At 40.8% G+C, this 21,486-nt stretch overlaps 1 protein-coding gene across 5 annotated transcripts in view; it reads left to right on the top strand.

Annotated features, from left to right (window-relative positions):
* The window catches only part of shroom4 (shroom family member 4), an 87,133-nt gene that overhangs the window by 3,936 nt on the left and 61,711 nt on the right, over nucleotides 1-21,486 (top strand). For all 5 annotated transcript variants that reach the window (XM_040140508.1, XM_040140509.1, XM_040140510.1 and 2 more), the window contains one exon: nucleotides 1,991-2,280. In XM_040140508.1, coding sequence (XP_039996442.1) covers nucleotides 2,140-2,280 — 141 coding nt within the window. In that variant the 5' untranslated portion in view covers nucleotides 1,991-2,139. The remainder of the gene's footprint in view (nucleotides 1-1,990; nucleotides 2,281-21,486) is intronic.

Below are 21,486 nucleotides of genomic sequence, written 5' to 3'. Positions count from 1 at the left end.
ACATCCATTAGACCTCATTCGTCATCCGTGTCAGCAGAAACACACGGGGTAACTTGGTATTAAGAGTGCGTTTTGGCTATTTAAGCCAAGGGGGGCATTGGCCTGCACTGCTTTGACCATACATCACATGGAATCCCAGGATGTGGATTTTGAGAAGTGAAGCAGATTGATGACTCTCAATTTTGCCCGTTGGTTTCGGCTGAAAGTACCCCTTCATGTGAGTGTGTAGGTTGATTTACTCCTCTTTCCTGTTTCAAAGTTCAGACTCAGTGGGAGCCAAGACCCAGGGGTGCCGCTCACCGTTGCAGACATACCGTAAAGGTACCTTTAACTCAGTGATGTTTTGAGTTATGTTAGTGAAAAATATTACATAGGGAGTCTCAAGCTCCTCTGATCCGCGGTGGAGCGGCTGTAGGGAAGTTGGTACTTGAATCCACATGCTGTGTCATTTACCCAGGATTCAAGTCCCACTGGACAGAAGCGATGGACTCACTATCAGCAATTATAACTGTGTGTCTCACTTTATCCTGTTGTCGTCCTGTTGCTCGCCGTAGTCCGCAGCACCAGCGTTGCCAGATTGGACCGACAGGAAGTAGCCCAATGGTCTTCTGTTTTATCCATATTCATCAGCATGTTATCGGTCGTTGCACGTTGAGCTGGACCTACTGAACCCGGTGCCCTGTCAGTCTCCAAAGCAGAGTGTTTTTCAGCAGACTTGCTTGAATTTTTAAACCGTATTTGGGTGGAAAAAAAAAACTGATATGTGAAGGGACAATAACAATAGTGATAATAATAATATTTGTAGGGGAGCTCAAGTTACAGCACGTAACAACAGGGCAGCAAAATAAACCATAATCACAAGATAACAGATAAAACCATTTCAGTGATGTAAGATAATGGAATTTATAAAAAGGGGATTTTAACTGAACACAAAGACAAACTAAATAAAGTAAAATCTCCAAAACAACAACAACAACAACAACAAAAAAACATAAATAAAAAAAATCAGGACAGGATCTCCAGGATTTATAAAATGGCACTGACCCCGCCAGCTGGATTTCCTCAGGCAGGTCATTCCAGTGCCCCAGACCGGCCCTGACTGCAAATGCTCCTGCCCCTTTCAGTTCTTAGGGTTTCAGGGTTCTGGAAACGTTCTATATGAACCTTGATGTGATCTAAAGTATCGGCCGTATGCTATCATGGCTGGTGCAGCTTTCATTTTAAGGCCCTTGCGGTTTTGCTTTGATTGTCGTCTGCCTTAAAATTATTATGAGATTACTTGAGTTACACCGCACGTCCGTTTCAATGCGGGCAATTGAATGTGAAGATGAAAGCCGACCCCCTAACGTTGAGCCGGTCATCGAACCCTGAGATGAACTGATGCTATTATCCGGCTCTATTTGCCCCCGTGAGCCTGCCTGATGTTGTTACAATACAGCGGTTGTTGCCCCGGTAGCCCGCCCGCCCGCCCCCCTCTCCTGCGCGGCGTTCCCTATTGGATACGTGCAGCCCGGACCTCTCTGCTATTGGCGGACCTTTGTGTCAGTCGCATCCCGCCGTTCGAATTGTGGGAGGGGCCTGTCCCCCTCGCTTTGAGAAAAAGTTTTCCCAAGATTTTGCAGCCGCGTCAAGCGAGCGACGGTAAGACCGGAAACACTTACGATTCACGCTTTGGTTGGCACAATTAAAGCGTTAAACTGTCTTCTGGGGAAATAAGCGGGCCATTAGCAAGATGTAGGAAACGAAAAAAAAAAACAAAAAACACGGTAGAGTGTGGCGATAAAATACAGAGCGAGGTTTAAACCTCAAAACGTGCTGAATGTCCACTTTTCTTTAACGGTTAAACAACATGACCGGAAGTTGCAACCGACAAGTTGGCCGTGACTTCGACTAACTCGACACTGGCCAAAACTTTCTGCCCTCCCCCTCTTCCACTCACTCCCTCCGTCCTTCCACACATCCATCCATCCGTTCGTTGTTGTCGTTACAGCGGTGATGGAGAAGCCGAGGGACCGCTACCGGTGCCGCTAAGCTAGCGACGACTCAGCCCGGCCGATACACCGAGAGAAAGAGAGAGAGCCGCGGGGGAAGTGAGGACGGGAGACAGAAAGCGAGGGGAGGAGAAGACGAAAACGGATAATGGACCGGAGGGAGAGGATGGAAACGGTCGAGCAGCTCGTCTCTTTCCACCACATTCAGGTCCAGTTGAGCGGGGGCGCGCCCTGGGGGTTCACGCTGAAGGGAGGACTGGAGCACGGCGAGCCGCTCATCATCACTAAAGTGAGTTGACCATGACAATTGTCAGTATTTACATTGATATTTGTACGTGAAAAATCTCCATTTAGGTGCCTTTAAACTGCTTAAAAGCTGTGATGCAGTGTAACTAAGTTCATTCATTAAGTACTGTACTTGAGTATTTCTATTATATGATACTTTCTACTTCTACTCCACTACATTTCAGAGGGAAGTGTTGTACTTTTTGCTCCACTACATTCATTCGTTTTCTTTAGTTACAAGTTCCTTTAGAAGTATCAGATTTTTTGCATACGACACACGTGGAGAGTAGAGCTGCAACTAACGATCATTTTCATTATCGATCAATCTGGCGATTTTTTTTCCCCGAGAGAAAAGAGAGTAAATAATGAAAAATGCCCGGCGATGTCTTCAAATGTCTTGTTTTGTCCAAAATCCAAAGATACTCAGTTTACTTTCATGTGTGACAAAGAAGTGCATCAAATCCTCATATTTGAGAAGCTACAAACAGCAAACACACCGACGTTTTTGCTTTAAAAAAATGACCCAAACAATTATTTGATTGTTGAAATTTGTTGCTGATTCATTTTCTGTTGATTGATTAATCGACTTATCATCGCAGCTCTACTGAAGAGCTTATAAAATATGATTAAATCACCCAGAGCTGAAATGATTAGTTGACGAAAAAATCAATTGGCAACTATTTTGCAAATCATTTAAGTCATATATTGCACAAGTAATAATGTTATAAAAACAATGTTATAATATATAATTGTCACAGGGGTCTACTGTAACTGGAGTGAGTTTATTCTGCACTGTGTTAAATTCACACAGTATTTTCCAAATGTTTCTGTGTATAATTACATTTTTGGTTTCGTATTTGCACAGTGTCATTCTCAAATCAACAATAGGAATTGTATTTTGAAAGGATGTGGTTGTTGCGACACTCCAGCTCCACCAAAACAGGAATTGTGGTTAGTTTGTAGACTTGTAAGACTGCTAACTCATTCATACATGCTTTTAAGTCTGCTCTCCGGACACTTGGTTTAAACTTTTCAACTCAAAAAGTCTGTGCAAACTGCTCAACCTGTTCCCCTGTTCTGTATTTAGACTCTAGCTTTGAAGCTTCACTCTTCATCCTCCCATTCTGCAGAGAATAAAAATTTGTTGCCCAAAGCTAAAGCAAATATCCGGCGCTGGTCGATGTTTGTCCACCGTCACCGCCTATGAATAAAAAGCCTTATATAAATCTAATGCAGTGGTTGGGTCCTCAAACTTGGAGGTCATAGGGTTCCCACAGGGGCTGCTAAAAGGGGTTCCCAGGGGGGATCCCCCCCAAAAAACGAGGCTCTGTTCATCTTCCTGTTACTTCTTTCACTGGACGGTAAAAATGCCCAAGTGTTGACAGACAACTAAAACCACTGCAGTGGGGTGTCTGGGGGCTGGGGCAATCCTTGAAATGAAAGATTTCTCATCATCATTTCTCTGTGTTTGTTTGTTGCATATCTTAGAGGTTATTGACCCTTTTTGCAACGGCTTACATTAACAGCATCCTCGTAGATTAACTTGTGTTGCAAAAAAGAAACCAAGTAGTATGGGAGCTGATAGATGCACGGAGCGATATGTAGTGTTGTCTGCTGTGATTTCTGCAGGGCTGTAAGAGATTGGTCTTACTTTCAGGTGTGTGTATTGGGGAAGTTTGAGGGCTTTGTAAGAGATTTGTTGTGCGCTTAGAGCTTTTGACTTGACCTCGTCTTGTGCGATAAAGTCGTGGGGGCCAACGTTTCCTCCCGGCCTCTTCTCACGGTTTCACGCTGCGGGCGGTGCGCTGCTGGAAATAAGAAGGGTGTCTTTTGAATTACTGCAAGTAATTACTGGTGTGTGTTCTGCTGGGGGTGGTCTCTGTGTGTGTGTGTGTGTGTGTATGTGTGTTCAGTCCAGTGCATAAGTAGGCCAACTGACATGCAACCTCTGCTCGCGCGCTCTCTCTCTCTCTCTCTCTCTCTCTCTCTCTCTCTCTCTCTCCCTGTCTCTCGCCCACTCTGTTGAAAAGTCACAGCAGCGGTGGTGTAAATGTTGGCCGGTGTGCATCCATATTCACCAATAGCACCACAGCGGGGAATGGAAAAGCCTGGCTCAGTCATTTGGAAACACACACACACACACACACACACACACACACACACTAAGTCACACACTAAGTCACACACTGTAACACAGCCCCTGGGAAAATGTGACTGGGAATGCTAAAGGAGATAAAAATCAAACTGTGGTCTATGGCACACACACACGCACACACACACACACACACACACGGAAACGCACACGGAAACGCACACAGTAAAGTAGCTCAGGCAGTGAGTGCTGAACAAGGAACTGTAGTGCAGAAAAGTGTTTAAAGTGTTCAATGATTAAGTGTTATATCCTTGAGGGAAAGAGGAGAAGGACAAGAGTCCAGGGAGAAGTTGAGAAGTTTACGTGTGTGTGTAAATGAAAAGACGAACGTGTATAATGCGTTTTAGGTTTAACAAGCTTGAGAGTTTCCATGTCCATGTCTGTATAGCTCACAGCTGAATACAGTTGTAATCCCCTCACTTCCGAGAGAGAGTAATGAGCAGATGTGTGTAATTGTGACATACTAAGGTTTGTCAGATTTAAAAAAATAAATAAATAAATGACATAAAAATTGGGTAGATCTAGTGGCTGATTTCAATGTAAGATAAGACTTTATTGATCCCTTGGGGAAATTCACTTATCTGTCATTCCTGAAAGTCAAGCCAGTAGGAGAGTCACTGTATCAAAATAAAGTGAAGTTTCTGCAGGCTTCTACGTGCCAGTCAGCTTACTGAATGTATATTCAACAAAGGGAGTTTGCTGCTTTTGGGGGCAAGTGCTGAAATAATTAACTGGTTAGTCACTGGACGGAATATTCATAAGCAGCAGGTTTTTTTTTTTTTTTTAAACAATCGCTCAAGTCATGTATCAAGCAAAGCAGGCAAAGATTTGCTGGCTACATTTTCTCAATTTTGGGGATTTGCTGCTTTTCTCTCATTAACATTATTATAAATTGAAATATCTTTGGGTTTACAACAGTTAAAACAGACAAAACAAGCCATCTGAAGGCGTCTCCTCAGACTTTGAGAACTTGTGATAGGCGTTTTTCACAACTTTGAAAAACATTTTATATTTCATCTTATTTTCTGCCACATTTCCAGACCTGGGACTTGGTGGTTCGCGCCTAAGGGCCGGGTTATACTCTACCTCACTAGATTTAGTAACACATTCTCTGGCCATGTCGGAAATCGAAAGTGTTCGTAGTTGTTCTGAACGACCACACTGGAAGATGGAGTGAAAAGTTAGCTGTCAGAGGGAGCGGGGAGACACGATATCGTTCAAATAAGGGGATAATGGAGCACATTTTCAGACTCGTAACCCCAGGAAGACATTCACTGTGAAAAAAAGAGAGCTACAGCGAGAAACTGCCAGTCGTGGCGTGAAGTTGGTGTGAATGTCTGATTGTCAGTTTTGGAAAGTTAAAGAAATTGTTGGACACAGACCCCCCCTGATCTGACATTGGAGGTCGTCGGGGGAGCGGGTTACCGAAGCTATTCGTCCATCCCTCTGACAGGTGCTTTGGACGGAGTATACTGGCCCCTTAAGCAAAGAAAATCATACCCCATTTTACGTAGCTACTACCTCCAACTCCTCACAGGGGATCCCAATGAATTCCCATGTCAGATGAAATGTATAATCCCTCCAGCATGTTCGGGGTCTGCGCCGGGTTCTCCTCGCAGTCAGAAGTGTCCAAAATACCTCCATTTTATAAACCAAAAGAAGTCAACAGACCAGTCAGTAATGAAAATAATTGTTACGTGCAGCTTTGTGTGTCATAATTACTTCACACAGATTTATGAAAAGTTTAAAAAACGATTAAAGTGAATGTTTTTACCCTTTATCCCTAAAAGTTTTTGTGTGCATATACCGTAAGTGCCAGTCACCACTGTGTCTTTGATAGAGGGAGTCTGCTGTTTTTTGGGGCAACTGTTGACATATGTATATGAGACAGAGGGTGTAAAAATGTGCCAGTTGCCCTTACGAGATGTTCTTGTTTTGGGGAGCGTGTTCATGGCCCTTATGAGAGTGTGTACGCTGCTGGAGGGGGAAGGGTGGCTTTCCCAGTCTGAGACAGCAGAGGGATATAAGCCATTTGGTCAACATTCCTCCAGGAGCATAACAAATTACTACTGTGGGGTGTGTGTGAATGGGTGTGGAGATTGTGTGCATGCATACATGTGAGGAATCCCCATACACATAATTCCCTAATTTGAGTACTCGTTTTACTCGCAGTCATTGTCAGCAAGTTAGCCAGTCAGTCGTTAGCCTTGCTGCTTAGTCGGTCGTTTAGTGAGTCGGTCTGTCAGTCGGAGCTTAAACACGGTCTGGTGAAAAATACATGTAAAGGCTGTTGTGGTTGAGTGGAAAGAAGAGGCTTTCAGAATAGCCACGTTGCATACGTCGTTTATCTCAGTACATCAAACAAATGCTGACAGGTTGAGCCGTGGACTGAGAAACAAATGCACAAAAACTGCCTGATTATTTTTTTTTTCCCATTTTTTTATCTTATTTTTTAGGTGTATTATCTGGAGCTGAGTTAATTGACTTTCATATTTCGCGTCCTTCGTTTCCTATATATTCGGATTTGAAAACTGCAACACTGCCCCCTAGCGCACTTATAACCTTTTAGTGTGCCAGGTATGCAGTTTACAGTGATAACACGGTACATTTTCCCGATTGATATTTGTAGTAATTTTTGAAACAACGAGTCCTTAATTTTCATACAGAAGGAGACAAAAGCAGGCTTTTCATTTTTAACCATCAGCCGTCAGTTTCGCTAAAATCACGACTGTCGCTGGCAGATTTTATAAGCTGCGGTTAGCCGTTTGACGTCAGCTCCGTGAGTTGGTTAAAAACTCTTTTCCCAGGTGACTTTTTAATATCTCCACCTGACTCTTATCGAAATGAGTACTGTGCTAAACACTTGATGGCGACATTGGACAAACAACACAAGGGTTCGATTCATGCTAAATATTGTCAAACAGTACTGTGTGTTTCACATTTACACGAGAAAAGTCTTTGAGGATGAGGAAAAACCGATTAGTTCGGAAAAATCTCCTCAGGTAAACTTTCCACAGCCGTTAACGTTCCCCTAAACTCGCCTGTAACTGCAAAATTCTTGGCCATGGGAGTAGAGCTAGGTCACTACGCACAAAGCCTTCCAAAGTCTTAAGATACCAAGCATTAAAGTCAGTTTGCACAAATTTACTTAGAAACCATGTTCACCTCTCCTTGTCAAGCCCACCCCCCCCCCACCCCAAAAAGAAAAACCTCCTAAAGATAAATAAATGAATAAGAGTAGATTAAATTGAATAAACGTACGGAAATACAAGCAAACAAACATTAACTTAACATACAAGTATGTTGATATGTGGAAATTCCTGGGCTTGACCCTTGTACATGTTTATAGACCTTAAGACATACAGGCATATTTTAGGGTAATTTATCATTTAAAACACTACCAGTTGCAAGTCCCATGTGTTTTTTGACATCTTTTATGTCTTTTTTCAGATGTGGTTGAGATGACTAAGTGGTGAGTTCCCTCCATTATTGTGTTTGACAGAACAGCTGCTGCCGAGCTGTCAGCTCACTTTCACATGTGGCTTTATGATCTACTGTGAGCCCTCTGGTGAGCTGTGTCGGGGGACATGTTTCTGTGACTTTTGTGCCTCCTCAAGAGCTTTTTTGGCTGCACTGTGGTATCTGATGTGCCGTGTTCCCGTGGGACACTTTGGCATCGAAAAGAGTGGGGATCGGTCTTTGCCTTGAAACCTTCAATACGTGTGATTAAATTACGTTGGTTGATGAAATTTGTCAGGTTGCAGTGAGGTGAAGCCCCTTAAGCAATGATGAATCCGACGCCCAAATGAAAGCTGCTTATTTAAGAATCAATTAATCGTCCAATTGTTTTAATACTTTAGAGGAGGTTTTTTGATGGATCCCAGTTGCTCTTGTGAGCTGTCTGGACAGGAGTGTTTTTCCTGCCGGACCTCTGCAGACCAGACATATCTGCCATCTAAACGAGCATCAGAGTTTACATGTTGTAAAAGTGTCTGTCTCGGCGGACCGAAGCAGAAGCTCGCTAATGCGCAGCTTTCATTATCGCCATCATTTTCATTGTCAGTGTGTGTTTGCGTGCACGTGTGCATGTGTTATAGAGATGAGGGGAGTCGTTAAACCCTACTGTTTGTTTACCATGGCGTTTTATCAGAGATTTTATGCAAGTTAAGTGGGGGTGCGTATCTTTACACCCCTGGATTTTATGCAAAAAAGATCTCTTCTAGCAGTTAGAGGTTTGTAAGATAAAAAGAGGCATATAAATTAAAAGACGTCTCCGCCTTACACTGCATCTTCTTGTGTATATGGCACAAATATAACATTATCTTGTACAAACGAGGTGCATGTTCAAATGTGTAATAATGTTGTTAGTGCTTGGGGGTTGCAAATCAGTTGAATTATTTACTGCTCAGTGGGCAGTAAATCTCTTTGATCTGAAGTTGAACTGGAGAAACTTTGGGTTTGTCATGCTAAACCGAATGAGGGGATTTTACTCAGGATTTTCAAGTCCCAGACAAATATTGAAGATCATAAGAAAGCCTTCAGTGTGTTAACAGTGCCCACTTGTTAATTAACCTTTGCCGAAAGTGGAATAATGAGAGACTCTTAAACTGAGATTTGTTTGATTTTTATCTCAAGTCTTTACTCAGCAGGCTTCCGGGATCTGGATTTAATGGGCTCATCAACTGAAGTTCTCCACTGAGAACCGAATTACTAGACTGGGTTAAATGGCCAAATATGTGATGCCCTCTTTTGCTACAGAATCTTGAAATATCTTGGTGCACAACTTCACCTCCACTAAATTACTGAGAATCTCTACATGTGGTCATAAACCATGTTTTGGATGAGAGTTTGCTGTTTTCTATTTTCTTCTTCTGTTGGACTTCAGGCCGTGTTTCTTGTGGGGAGCATTCCTACAGAGTGTGTTTCAAAACACTGCGAGCAGTCGGGAATTTAATTCGGCCAGAACAGGCAACAGAGATGAAGACGATAATCTTTCTCTCTCGTCCTGCTGTTGACAGTAACAGAAATCCCGGGATTTTACAAAAGAATGTTTTGACATGTGGTCGAAGGTATGCAACCAAATGTCCTGGGTTGGTAAACAGCTCTGTGTGTGTGTGTGTGTGTGTGTGTGTGTGTGTGTGTTAGTGTGTTATTCCCTACATTCCTGTAAAGGTAGCCTCCAGTAGCAATCTGCTCTGCAGGGGGTAGATGAGGATGCCATCAGATAGTGATGCTATTGTCCCTACTGTGTGTGTGTGTGTGTGTGTGTGTGTGTGTGTGTGTGTGTGTGTGTGTGTGTGTGTGTGTGTGTGTTTCCACGTCCTCTGCCCTGACTTGCTTTTCTAACTGTCCTAACTAACCAAAAACATATGTCGTGCAGCAACATGGTACACAATAGAGCATATTGATGAGACAGACAAGGATGTGCATGTCACGTTTCCAAGAAATTATATTGAGTTTGCATTTTGGATGGAAAATCAGTGCATTTTTGATAATAATTTAATCATATCAAGTCATTTATGAAGCAAAAATGCCAAAAATTTTCCTAGTTCCTGCTTCTCAAATTTGTCGTCTGTAACAGAAAAGTGAACATCTTAGAGGTTTGAACTGTCGGTTCAGACAAAACAATTTATCTGAATAAATCAAATTGGGATGTGGGGAATTGGGATGGTAATTTTGACTCAATTTAAAAAAAAAAAAAAAAAAAAAAAAGCCATGTACTCCAGGTGTTTTTTTTCCCCATTTTTGCCATGAAAGAGTTTATGTGCTGGATGGAAAATGGAAATTTGTTTTGATGTATAGGGAACTGTCCTTAAATGATGAGCTGTTTCTGATTTCAGATTGGATACAAGTAGAGCAGCTAAGGATTATTGTTTTTATGTTTTCAATTAGTCAATTAAGTATTTAGTCTATAAACTGTCAGAAAAATGTGAAAAACGACGAAAGAGTTCCTGGAGCGCAAGGCAACGTCTTAAAAACATCTTGTTTTTGTAAAACCAACAGTCAAAACCCAGACATACTCAATTTACAATGATATAAAATAAAGAAAAACAAAATCCTCCCAGTTGAGCAGCTGGAACCAGGGAATTTTTGTCGTTATTTCTTGGTAAATAACACAAACAATGAAATTTCGATGCCATCACAACTAGTCTTTGTATAGTTGGCATTAGGACTGGGCGATATGGATAAAAACCTCTATCACAGTATATGTAGTGTTATACCATTATATTGATATATGTATGTATACCTGGTTATATAGTACATTTTTAGAAAAACAGTTGACGAACAGTTTACTTACATAGTAAACTGATGCGAACATTTGTTTTTGGCCAAATCCAGCAAATTAGGTACCTGTCAAATCACGCAAATGCATCCCATTAATCCAAAAATTATATTAATACAAAATCACTTAAAAATCATGTGACCTACGGGTTGGAACTACACATTGAGAAAAAAATGAAAGGAAAAAGGAAGCAGCTCACATTGAAGGATGGAGGGAAAGGAGATATTAAGAATGTATGAAAAAACCAGGAGAGGTAGAAACATGAAGAAATGATGGGACAGAGTTATCACACTGAGTGGTGGTGTGCATTTTTGAGATACATAATTGTGGCTGGATTAGTTGCAGGACTCTGTAGTTTGTGAATAGGTGAAGTTACAGGCACTATGTGTGTGTGTGTGTGTGTGTGTGTGTGTGTGTGTGTGTGTGTGTGTGTGTGTGTGTGTGTGTGTGTGTGTGTGTGTGTGTGTGTGTGTGTGTGTGTGTGTGTAGGGTGGGGTTGGAATGTCCCTATCTGTGATCTGTGGAGCCTTTAGCTGTTTCTTTTAGGCTATGTCTGGAGGCACACACACACACTATAATAACAACCCCTCTTTGTGTAAGTATATCAGTATAGTGACCCTCAAACACGGAGCATTGATATTATTGCACTTTTGTGTAATGGAAAAAGAGGAAGATACTAAAGACACATGGGAGATAAATGTCCTAGTTAAATCGTGTGTAGGTTTTTTTATGTGCCTGTGTTGGGGGTGAAGAAGTCCTGACCGGAGGCTGCTGCAGTTGTTACTGTGTTTGTCCGACGTTCTGCATTTCCACAACTACCTGCTGCATCTCACAATTTTTGTACCTTTCTGAGACAGACGGTCCGACAGTCACACCCATTCAGATTTGGGCAAAGTGAGCTGAAATGTGACGTGTTTATTCGACAGCCAAAATGATTATTTGATGGACAGAAATGTAATCAGCAACTATTTTGATTATTGACTAATGATTTAAATCTTTTTTTTCAAACTGCAAGGGGCATTTGTCACAATTATCTGACTTTAAATAGACCAAACAATTAAGTGACCGATTGAGAAAATAACTGTCAGATTATCCCACGATGAAAATGATAAATGGTTGAAGCCCTAGTTTATTTAATTTCGCAGTTTCTTGTGGATTGTACTGCTCATTTCTAAAACAAAATATTGGAAACCCCGTAGAGCTGAAACGATTAGTTGATAAATGAGTGATTTGCAACTATTTTTGTTAATCAGTTAGTCGTTTCAGTCATTTTCCTAATTCGTAATTCACTGTAAAGTATATGATTATATGATTACATATTAATCTGAAAAATTATTGGTAGATATATCTATAATGAAAGCAATTGTTAGTCGCAGCCCTAAAACGCTGCCTGGCAGTTGCAGTGTTGAAGTAATTTGCTTTCAGTCCATGTTGTCCAGTGGGAATGCTGGAATAATATTTTAAGAGTCTATTCAATTTCTTTAATCCCACCTTGTTCCTGGTTCTGGTTTCCCCTAATAACATTTTCCACCAACCGCACTGCAACAATTATGTTTAACACTTGGAAATTAGAAGCAGTTTCCGAGCTATTATGTATTATGTTCTTAGGGCTGTTCTAGGCATAATTTTTTGGGTGCGCTTCTGTGCATCTCTTTTTATATGTTTACGGTTTATTGCAACGTAGCCATGCCTCAAACCAAAGAATGTACCACGCACCCACGCACGCACGCGCACACACACACACACACACACACACACACACACACACACACACACACACACACACACACACACATTCCACCATGCAATGTGGTCCACTTTCGCGGCTACCCTGGCAAGTGGACTCCACCTTGAGGTCTAACATGACACAAAACTCTCTTTGTTTACTGGATTGTCTCTTGTCGTCGTCCCTCCCGTCTGTCCTCGTTGACGTCTGATGGAAACATCCTTCCATCCCGCCGACTTTCTCCCTCCGCCTGTCCTTGTCAGGCGACGTTGGTGACCCGGCGGATGTTAAGTGGGATCTTGCGAGTCATAACTTCCCTCGTGTTCTCTCCTCGTTGGAAGTGGGACGAATGGAACTTCTGAGAATATTCAGTGTACGTATTCCCATAAATAAGAGGGATTTAGTGTCTTTGACTGAATTTAATTGTTTTCAGAAAGAAAAAAACCCTTCTGAAATAGCCTTTAAACCACGATTGGCCACAAATACTGTACTGAAATACCGGCAGGATAGCAAAATCTGTCTATAGCTGGGACACTCTTGGACAAATGTATTGCCTTAAAATGAATGTGAAATAAAAATAAAATGAAAGAAAATGCTTTAAATAATCCTAAAATGTGAAAAGAAATTAACTTTTCATTGTTATAGATGTAGTATGGGAGAAATCAGAGGAGGACAATGCAACAGTTTTCCGGTTTTTAATAAAATCGCCATCCACATATATCAATCTCACCTCATTCCTATGTATCTTGCTCTGTCAAAGACTCATTACTTCTGCAGAATTGCTTCTTTTTTAAAGGAAACCCCACAGTACAATAAAGACCACAAATCCTTGATACAAATAGCAAGACAGCACATTCAAGAATTGATCTTCCTCGATTTGATCGATCCATTTTTATCATGAAAAACAGTTGAAGTTCAAACAAACTTGATTGAACCACTAAGTGAGCATTAAATGATCAACCCTCTGGTGTAAAAGCCAAATTTTTGGTCATTTCTCAGCGCAAAGCAGCAAATATTTGACAGGAACATGCAGATTTTGCTTTAAGGGCGGAGGCATAGTCAGGGCGTGGTAGGGATGGATGGGAGAGTGAAATGTAGGAAAGATGGATGAACTGGGACAGACAGAAAGAGATGTAAGAAGGGCGGCGGAAGGGGATGGTTTAAGGAGGATAAAAAGGTGAATTAGAAGAAATGCCAAGACAGGATGTGTCATGCATAGAAATATGGCAAACGGACAGTGGTAAAAACAATTTGATTAAGACAGAAAAGTGGGAGCAGGGGTTTGTCTTTGGCCGCTTTAACTCTAGGCTGATAGATGGGTAATAGATGGATGGAGAGATAACAGATGGAGAGATAAAATCAGAACAGCCAGGGAGGAGTTCATGGTTTTAGATTTTTTGACAATCAGCTGCCAGATTGATGCTTTCCTGCCTTTTTTTCAACCACGCAGGTTTCAAACGTTAAAAATTCTCTATAAATAACAATGACTAAATAAGCAAAAATGAAAGTTAAGGGTACCTTGTGGGGTTTTCTTGTAAACAAGAAATTCAGTGTTTCTCACCAAAACACACAGTGTTTCTTCGAGGGCTAAAAACAAGTTGAATGCATCCTTCCTGAAAAAAACAGTCGCAAAGCCATTTTTAAAAGTACTATAGAACCTGCATTGTTTACAGCCATGTTTGCCAGCTAGCCTTCTTCTGTTCAGCCTTTTGATCTGGTTTTGTTGCATTTCTTGGCGCATTACTGCCACTAAGTACATTTCCACCTGTTTTGATGCAAGGTTTCAAATGCTGGAAATTTGAGAGAGAGGTGAAAAATCACAAATCATTTTCCCACTTGGCTGAGGTGGAAAAATCTGTAAAGCTAAAAGCAAAATGCAACACAGTGCGATGGAAACAGACTTAGCAAATGAATCATGACGTAGATGAAGCATGTGACTTAATTTTCCACTGGCGCTGCGGTGGACGAAACGTAAGACACGAGTGCCATGTTTTCCTCATGTTTTTTCCATCTTTTTTGATCATTCAAGGTTTGACTTGCCGCTCATTTAATTACGTCATTCCGCTGTGTCGTTGTCTTCTGCAAAGGTTTAATGGCACCTGACTGAAGTAGCGCCACCAGCTGTTTATCTCAATGTGTCCAACTCCTAATATCTGCATAACAGTAGTGGATTCATCGTTTTTTTCTTTTGCAGATTTTCTGGAATTTTTTTTTTTAAAATTTGTGCTACGGTTTTATGCAAAAGTTGATTTTTTTTTTTCTATTTTATTTATGCTCACGAACTCAGAAGTAACAGTGCATTAACATTTACAGAAAGGCTCATTTTTAATTTTTTCGGGTTGTATTTACTTCTTTTTCCCTAAGAAATGAATAGGACATATCATTTGCTCAAACCTTTGCATAAAGAACAAACAAATCTGCGACCTGCTCAAAAAAACACTGCTGCATAGCGCTATTAGTGATGGAAAAATGCCACAGGATACCGTATTCAGTAAGAGTTAAACCCTTAAACTCACCTAACCTGCTTCCTCTGGACTGTGCGGATGTGATTTGAATAAACTGGATTTACATTGTGCACGGCAGTACAAGCCAACAACACACAACTGTCATCACATTTTGATTCAGAAATTGCTAAATCTTTGATTTAATGCGCAGTTAAAACAGTTGAGAGGGGAAAAAACAAAACGGCACAGACAGAAATCTCTTATGTGAAGTAACTCAAACGACTCTAAGAATCACTCATTAAACTCAATTAGTGGAATTGGGTTTCAGAGCCCTTAAAGCAGACAGAGTCCCGGAACATCATAAAAGGATCCCACCAGGTAGTTTTTTCCACAGGGCGGTTTGTGTTAGTTTCCAGTAGCAAGTGTTAATTATAGAGTTGTATATACACTCATAAATGTGATATCTCTGTGCAGTGGCAGCTCTAATCTGTTTACAGCCTTCAAATTAACTGTGGTAGAGACCATGTTGTTGATTTTTGTCATCACTTTTAATACATTTGGATAAACACTGGTGACAGTTTTGCTGTGCACTCATCGTGGAAATGTTCATTAAATTGCTGTCAACCAATTATTATTTTCATCTGAAGATAATGACAAAAAAAAGTCCCCTCATTAAGCCTCGCAGCTGGGACTGGCAGTAGGTACAAGCAGCTGACAGCAGGTACAACGCTTTTAGGATGTTGTAGCAAAGACATCCAGAACCGTGTCGAACTTAATTCATTCAGAACGACGGAGTTAAGCTCACTGTCATTCGGTTGACTGATGCAGATCCCCTGCTACATTTCTTTATCTACAAACAACAGAAAGCCTATGCCTTAAGAAAGTCTTCGTGATTTTAATCTAATTGTTGCTCAAATTTGGCCTCAGCTTTTCTGATGTGATACTTTATGACTCACATAAAGATACTTGAATGGAAGCCCAGAAAAAAAAATAAAAAAAAATGATGGAGGGAAAAAGTTTGAATGCTGACGAAGCAACTTTGATCTGACAGAAGTAAAAATACACACAGTGTACTCTCATAAACACACAAAACACATCCAGCCGTGAAACCACAGCAGAGACGGAGCAAAAGTCAGGGAGAGGCAGATTTTTAGTTGAGAGGGCAGGGCCATTTACTGCAGATTAAGAAGTTAATGTTTCACCTGTATTTAAGTGTGTGTGCACTTGTGTGTGTGTGTGTGTGAGAGATAAAAGGATACACGCATGCACACGCACACTAACACAAAGTCTTTTTTCTTTTTTTTTTTGACATTGATGGATCAATCCAGTCCGTCTCTGGTCCCACCAGGCCGGCGACCTTTTAACCTTTGGTATTGTCAGCGCCGGTCACCAGGTCTAATGGCTTCCATACTCCACCAGAAACACACAGCCGGGGGTGTGTGTGCACGTCGTTGCGCGCGTGTGTTTGTTAGTGTGTGTGTAGAGGTTAGAGCTGGGCCACATAAACTGAGATCTGCATCTTATTCATGATACATTGTCTGATTTACCTCGATAACGACACTGATAACCTTTTTATTAGATGAATGCGTTACTTTTCTTTACTTGTGTCGGCAGACTTCTGGCGTTTGTTCTCATCAAATACAGCCAAGACAAGTAATAGGAATAGTTCAGCATTTTCGGGAAGTGAATTTAAACGTGCGCTTTCTGCCAGTGAGATGAGTAGATTGATATCAGTCTCATGTCTGTACATACAGTACAGTGCAGGATTCGGGGTGTTTTTTAGCCTCGCTTAGCGTAAAGCAATGGAAAACAGCTAACCTGGCTGCGTCTGCCTCCAACACTTCTAAAGTTCACTAATTAACACATTGTAACTGGTTTGTTCAATCTGTACATAAACTGAATGTGCTGGAAGTATTTTTTTGGGCGAGCAACACCTGGATGGAGCGGCTGTGTGCAACTTACGGACCATATCTCAACACCCAGCACCGTAGTATGAATTGCTGCAAAGAACACTCGTGCATAAAGGATGAACCCTTGTTAATCGAGTGTGTGTGTCATCATTTTCATTGTGGATTCATCTGCTGAGCAAAGCCCTTACGGTGAAATCTTCAAATCTTTATATTGCTTATTTTGTTAAACCCAAAGATCTTGAATTTAATATCACATAACAATAAGAGCTAACAGCAAATTCTCATAAAATGGCAAGCTGGAAATGGGAAGTTTTTGGCATTTTTTACATCAAAAATAACTCAAACAATGATTTTTCTTTTGATCCACTCATCGATTATTCGCCTAATCGTTGCAGCTCTAGTGTGAGGTCCCATTAGAACCACCACTGCATGAGGCCACTCACAAAAAAAAATTTTGCTCAATATAAATGTATGTTTTGTGTTTTTATGGGCACGCTTGCACATTTCTAGCAATTGTCAAATTAATTTTAAACCTGTTGTGGTCATTGGGACTCGTCACGTCAGACACAGTGTCTTTACTATACGAGCATTTATGTTAAAAAAAACACTCTAAAGATTGTTTTTCTGTTTGTGTGCATGTAATATTTTCCCTGATAATGTTTCGCAAACATCACAAGTACGGTTAAATAGAAGAGAACACTGTTTGCTTTGTATTTGTGTGTGTTTGTGTGTGTGTGTGCGTGCGTGCGTGTGTGTGTGTGTTTTTGTGCTGTGTGTTTCTGTGAGCTTGCAGCCTCATCGTGTCCTTGCAAAACCTCTCAAAGTTGAACTGTTCATTCATTTGTGTATTTGAGTTGCCCCCGTATCAACCCCAAGAGCACCAGTCCATCCCCAGACTTGAATTTTTCCCCTTCGGTGTGTACATATACACAAACCCGTCTGTGTATGTGTGTGTGTGTTTTAGTGCGTGTGTATTAGTGTGCACATGTAACAACTAGAATATTACACTTTCTTTGTCTTTGTGTTAGTGTCACTTAAGTGTATGAGTAAGGTTAAGTGTCACTGTTTGAGTGTCAGGCTTATGGCGGATTAGAAGGAGCCAGTGTTGTGAGTGTGTGTGGGGGGGTGGGGGTTGTTGTTGCGGTGGATTATGGGAGCTGGAGGCCAGGTCTAGTTTTGTGATGTATAGGTTGGCATTTCTTCAGGGTCGGGGGTTAGTGCGGCGCTGCTGTTCTGCTTTGCTAAGGATTCTGGGTACTGGCTCTTTGATCTGGCTGTCCGCTCAGTGCCTGTAATGAGGGGCTTGTTTTCACAGATTAAGCGAGGATTTTAATGGCATTACTGGAGCTTTAGGTGGTAAGAACATCTTTGGTGTAAAGCAGTGGGGTTTCTGCACTGGATTTCCCAAAGACCAGCTGTCAATCAAACGCTGTGTGGGCGGCACAGTGACGCCTGTTTTCTATGAATTTTTCTGGTAATGAAGTTTTTCTTCTTCGTCTTTTCATCCCCGGCCATTACCACTGGTCATGCTTACTACTCAGTTCTTTCTCACTTGATGCAGTAGTGTTTTCTTGCTGGGAGAGAGTTGTTAGAGCCCAGATATTTATGCAACAAAAGTTACATCAAACTTAAATTGTAGCCGCTGACCAAAAACAGCCATTCAAGTCGGCCTTTTAGTGGTGAAAACTGTAAAATCGGCTCATAAAATGTACAAGTATCCGTGTTTGAGAAGCCAATGACATTTAAAAAATGATATTGAACACTAAATTTCCTTACTTTATGTGCTCTTCCTCAATTTGCTCTTTTAGAATTTGAATTTAACACAAGATAAAAGCTTTTAGACAGGCTGGAGGAGTGTAGGACTGTAGGAGGAGCAGTTCATCATAACACCTAAACATATGATGGATCCAGTGTGGCTTTTGCCTTTTGTGCGTTTTGTTTCAGATATATTGAAGGTATCGGTGTGTCCTCTTGAACCTCTTGAACGGCGCCTGAGTGGGGAACTGTTTGGTTTTTTTTTTTTTTGTCTGTACGTGATTGCGCTAAGCTGAAAAACAAGTGTCGCTACATTTTTTTGGTATTTGTCAAGCGCGAGTGGGGAGAGACTTTTTAATTTAAACTTAAAATATTTAGTCTCGTCCTGGGAGTTCGCCTAATAAAAATATACGAGCGAGGAGACCCACCAGAAAGTGGCCACGGCACATTTTAAATAATTACTGAAAATATCCTGGATCAAAAACAAACATAAGAAACCACTGAGCCGGCTGAGTGTTTAGATGTATAGGTTTGTATATAAGAGGAGGAATGCTTGAGTTGTGTTTAATAAATGTCAAATAGACACATTACTCTGCAATATGGAAAGTGAGGACAGCGCTGCTCTTTATATATTTTCCAAAAGGTATGTACAACTTACTCACCAACTTTCCCTATTTTCTTCCATTATTTGATTAGTAATTCCATCTATAAAACATCACAGAGTAGGGAAAAATGCCCAATATATTTCGCGTGATCCAAAGTGACCTCTTCGTATGTCTTGTTCCGTTCAACCAGCAGTCCAAAGGTTTTTCATTTTGCAATGGTGTTAAGCAGGGAAAAGGATCAAATCCTCACATTTGAGAAGCTATAACCAGCAAATGCGTTGGCATATTTACTTACAAGAAATTACTAGGATGATTATGTATTTATAACAATAGTTGATGATTGATTTTCTCGATCTTGTGCATATACCTTATTATTGCACAATTAGTTACAAAACGGTATAGTTTTTAAAAAAAATTCTTGTACAGTTTGTTCTCTATTTACTGTTTCCTTTTTTGTATCTGAATAGAGATTTAATTTTTGATTTATAGGTAGTTTTCCGCATTTTTATATTTTTTTTTTATGTTTCCTTGCGTACCTACTGTACATGGCCTGTTTTCTTCTGCCTGCTCTAACACCTAATTTCTCCCCGGGGATCGATCAAGTGTTACCTTTAAGGGCTGCAACTATTATTTTCATTATTGTTTAATCGGCTGATAATTGTCTTGTTTAATTGATTAATCATACGGTCTATAGAACATCAGAAAAAAAGTGATAAATGCACATCACAATATCCTACAGCACCGGAGGATGTCATTAAATGTCTTGGTTTGTCCGACCAACAGTTTAAAACCTAAGAATATACAATTTATTATAATTTAAGACAAGAAAAACACTAAATTCTCAGACTTGAGAAGCTGGAACCATCAAATTTCTGGCATTCTTGGTTGAAAATGAGTGGAATGACTGATTAGTCGACTATTAAAATAGTTGGCGATGTATTTTCCTACTATTGACCAATTGATTAATTGACGGTTGCAGCTCTAGTAACCTTATCTTAATCGTTGCAGCTCCACAGAAAAGTGAAATATGGTAATGTAACTCTGGTTGCAAATAATCACTGGTGATTTCCTCTAATTTAACACAAGTTTTCCTTCTTTTTTTGATTTCAATACCCCCTCGAAACCTCACTCTACACCAGTAGCAATACACCTGCTATACACTGGCTTTTCTGGAATTGCTGCTGTTGTGTTTACTTCCTACTGATAACCTGTTACCATCAAAGCAGAATTAGCGATAAATAGGTCAAGACCCGGTGAAGAGATTGAAGTCTGTAATGGCGGAGATATGACAAAAAATGAAGTATTGAGATGATAGAAAAATGTCTTACGGCCGATTGCATACGTGAGTACTACGCAACTGCAACTCAAAAATGCCTTCCAAACACAGACATAGTTGAAAAGAAATAACCTAGATTGTAACACGACTCAAGACTCTCCTTCATAATAAATTCATAGCATTTCTTCGCAGGTGATTGATTTTGATGGAAAGCAGTATCACCGGAAAAACAGGACTAGAGAAGGAGAAGTTTGGTAGCCTTGCGGATGAAAAAGAAAAAATATAAAATGTGTGAGCTTCTAGTGTGGATGCCATAGGTTCATCTCAGTGAAGGAGAGTCTGTCTGAACTAGTGGTCAGTCGGAACCTCGAGGGGCAAACAGATCGGGGAAAAGTAAAAACATGGAAACGCATTCCTCCTCAGGCTAAGACAAAACACACACTGTTAAACTGAGAGAGAGAGAGAGAGAGAGAGAGAGAGAGAAGGAGGGAGGGGGAGGGATGACTTGATCGTTTACTCACATGTTGGTGTTGATCCATGTGACTGAGCTCGCACGATGTTTCTGTGGTTTCAAGTCTAAATTTAGGATGTTGATGATTAACCAATTATACATAAATCGATTTTTATTGATCAAAAATAACCAAAGGAGTGCACGGTTGGTGGGATGATGTTTGTCCCTCTCTGGCGCGTTAGTCTCGTTTTCTTTTTCTTTCCCTCTTCTCTTCTCTTCTCTTCTCTTCTCTTTCCCTTCCTTTGCTTTAATTTCTTTTTCTCACCTTTTCTTTCCTAATCTTTCCTTTCCACTCCTCTCTTCATCACCCTTTTCCCTTTTTTTCCTTTACTCTCATCTCCTCTCCTTCCTCTCTTCCTCTTTTCCTTTCACTTTTTCAGGTCCTTTTATTTTCTTTTCCTCCTCTCCTCTCCTCTCCTTGTCGTCACTCAGGTATTGAATTTTACTCCAAATGTGTCAGTGTCCCGGGGTCTCCACACCTCTAAGGGGCCACAACACATGCATCTCCATCCAGAAAAAGGCCTCTCTGTCTGGTGCATCATTGTCTT

The sequence above is a fragment of the Xiphias gladius genome, chromosome 12 (genome assembly GCF_016859285.1).
Source record: "Xiphias gladius isolate SHS-SW01 ecotype Sanya breed wild chromosome 12, ASM1685928v1, whole genome shotgun sequence".
Lineage (NCBI taxonomy): Eukaryota > Metazoa > Chordata > Actinopteri > Istiophoriformes > Xiphiidae > Xiphias > Xiphias gladius.
The sequence above is the reverse complement of the archived record's forward strand: the minus strand, read 5'-3'. Positions and strand labels throughout refer to the sequence as shown.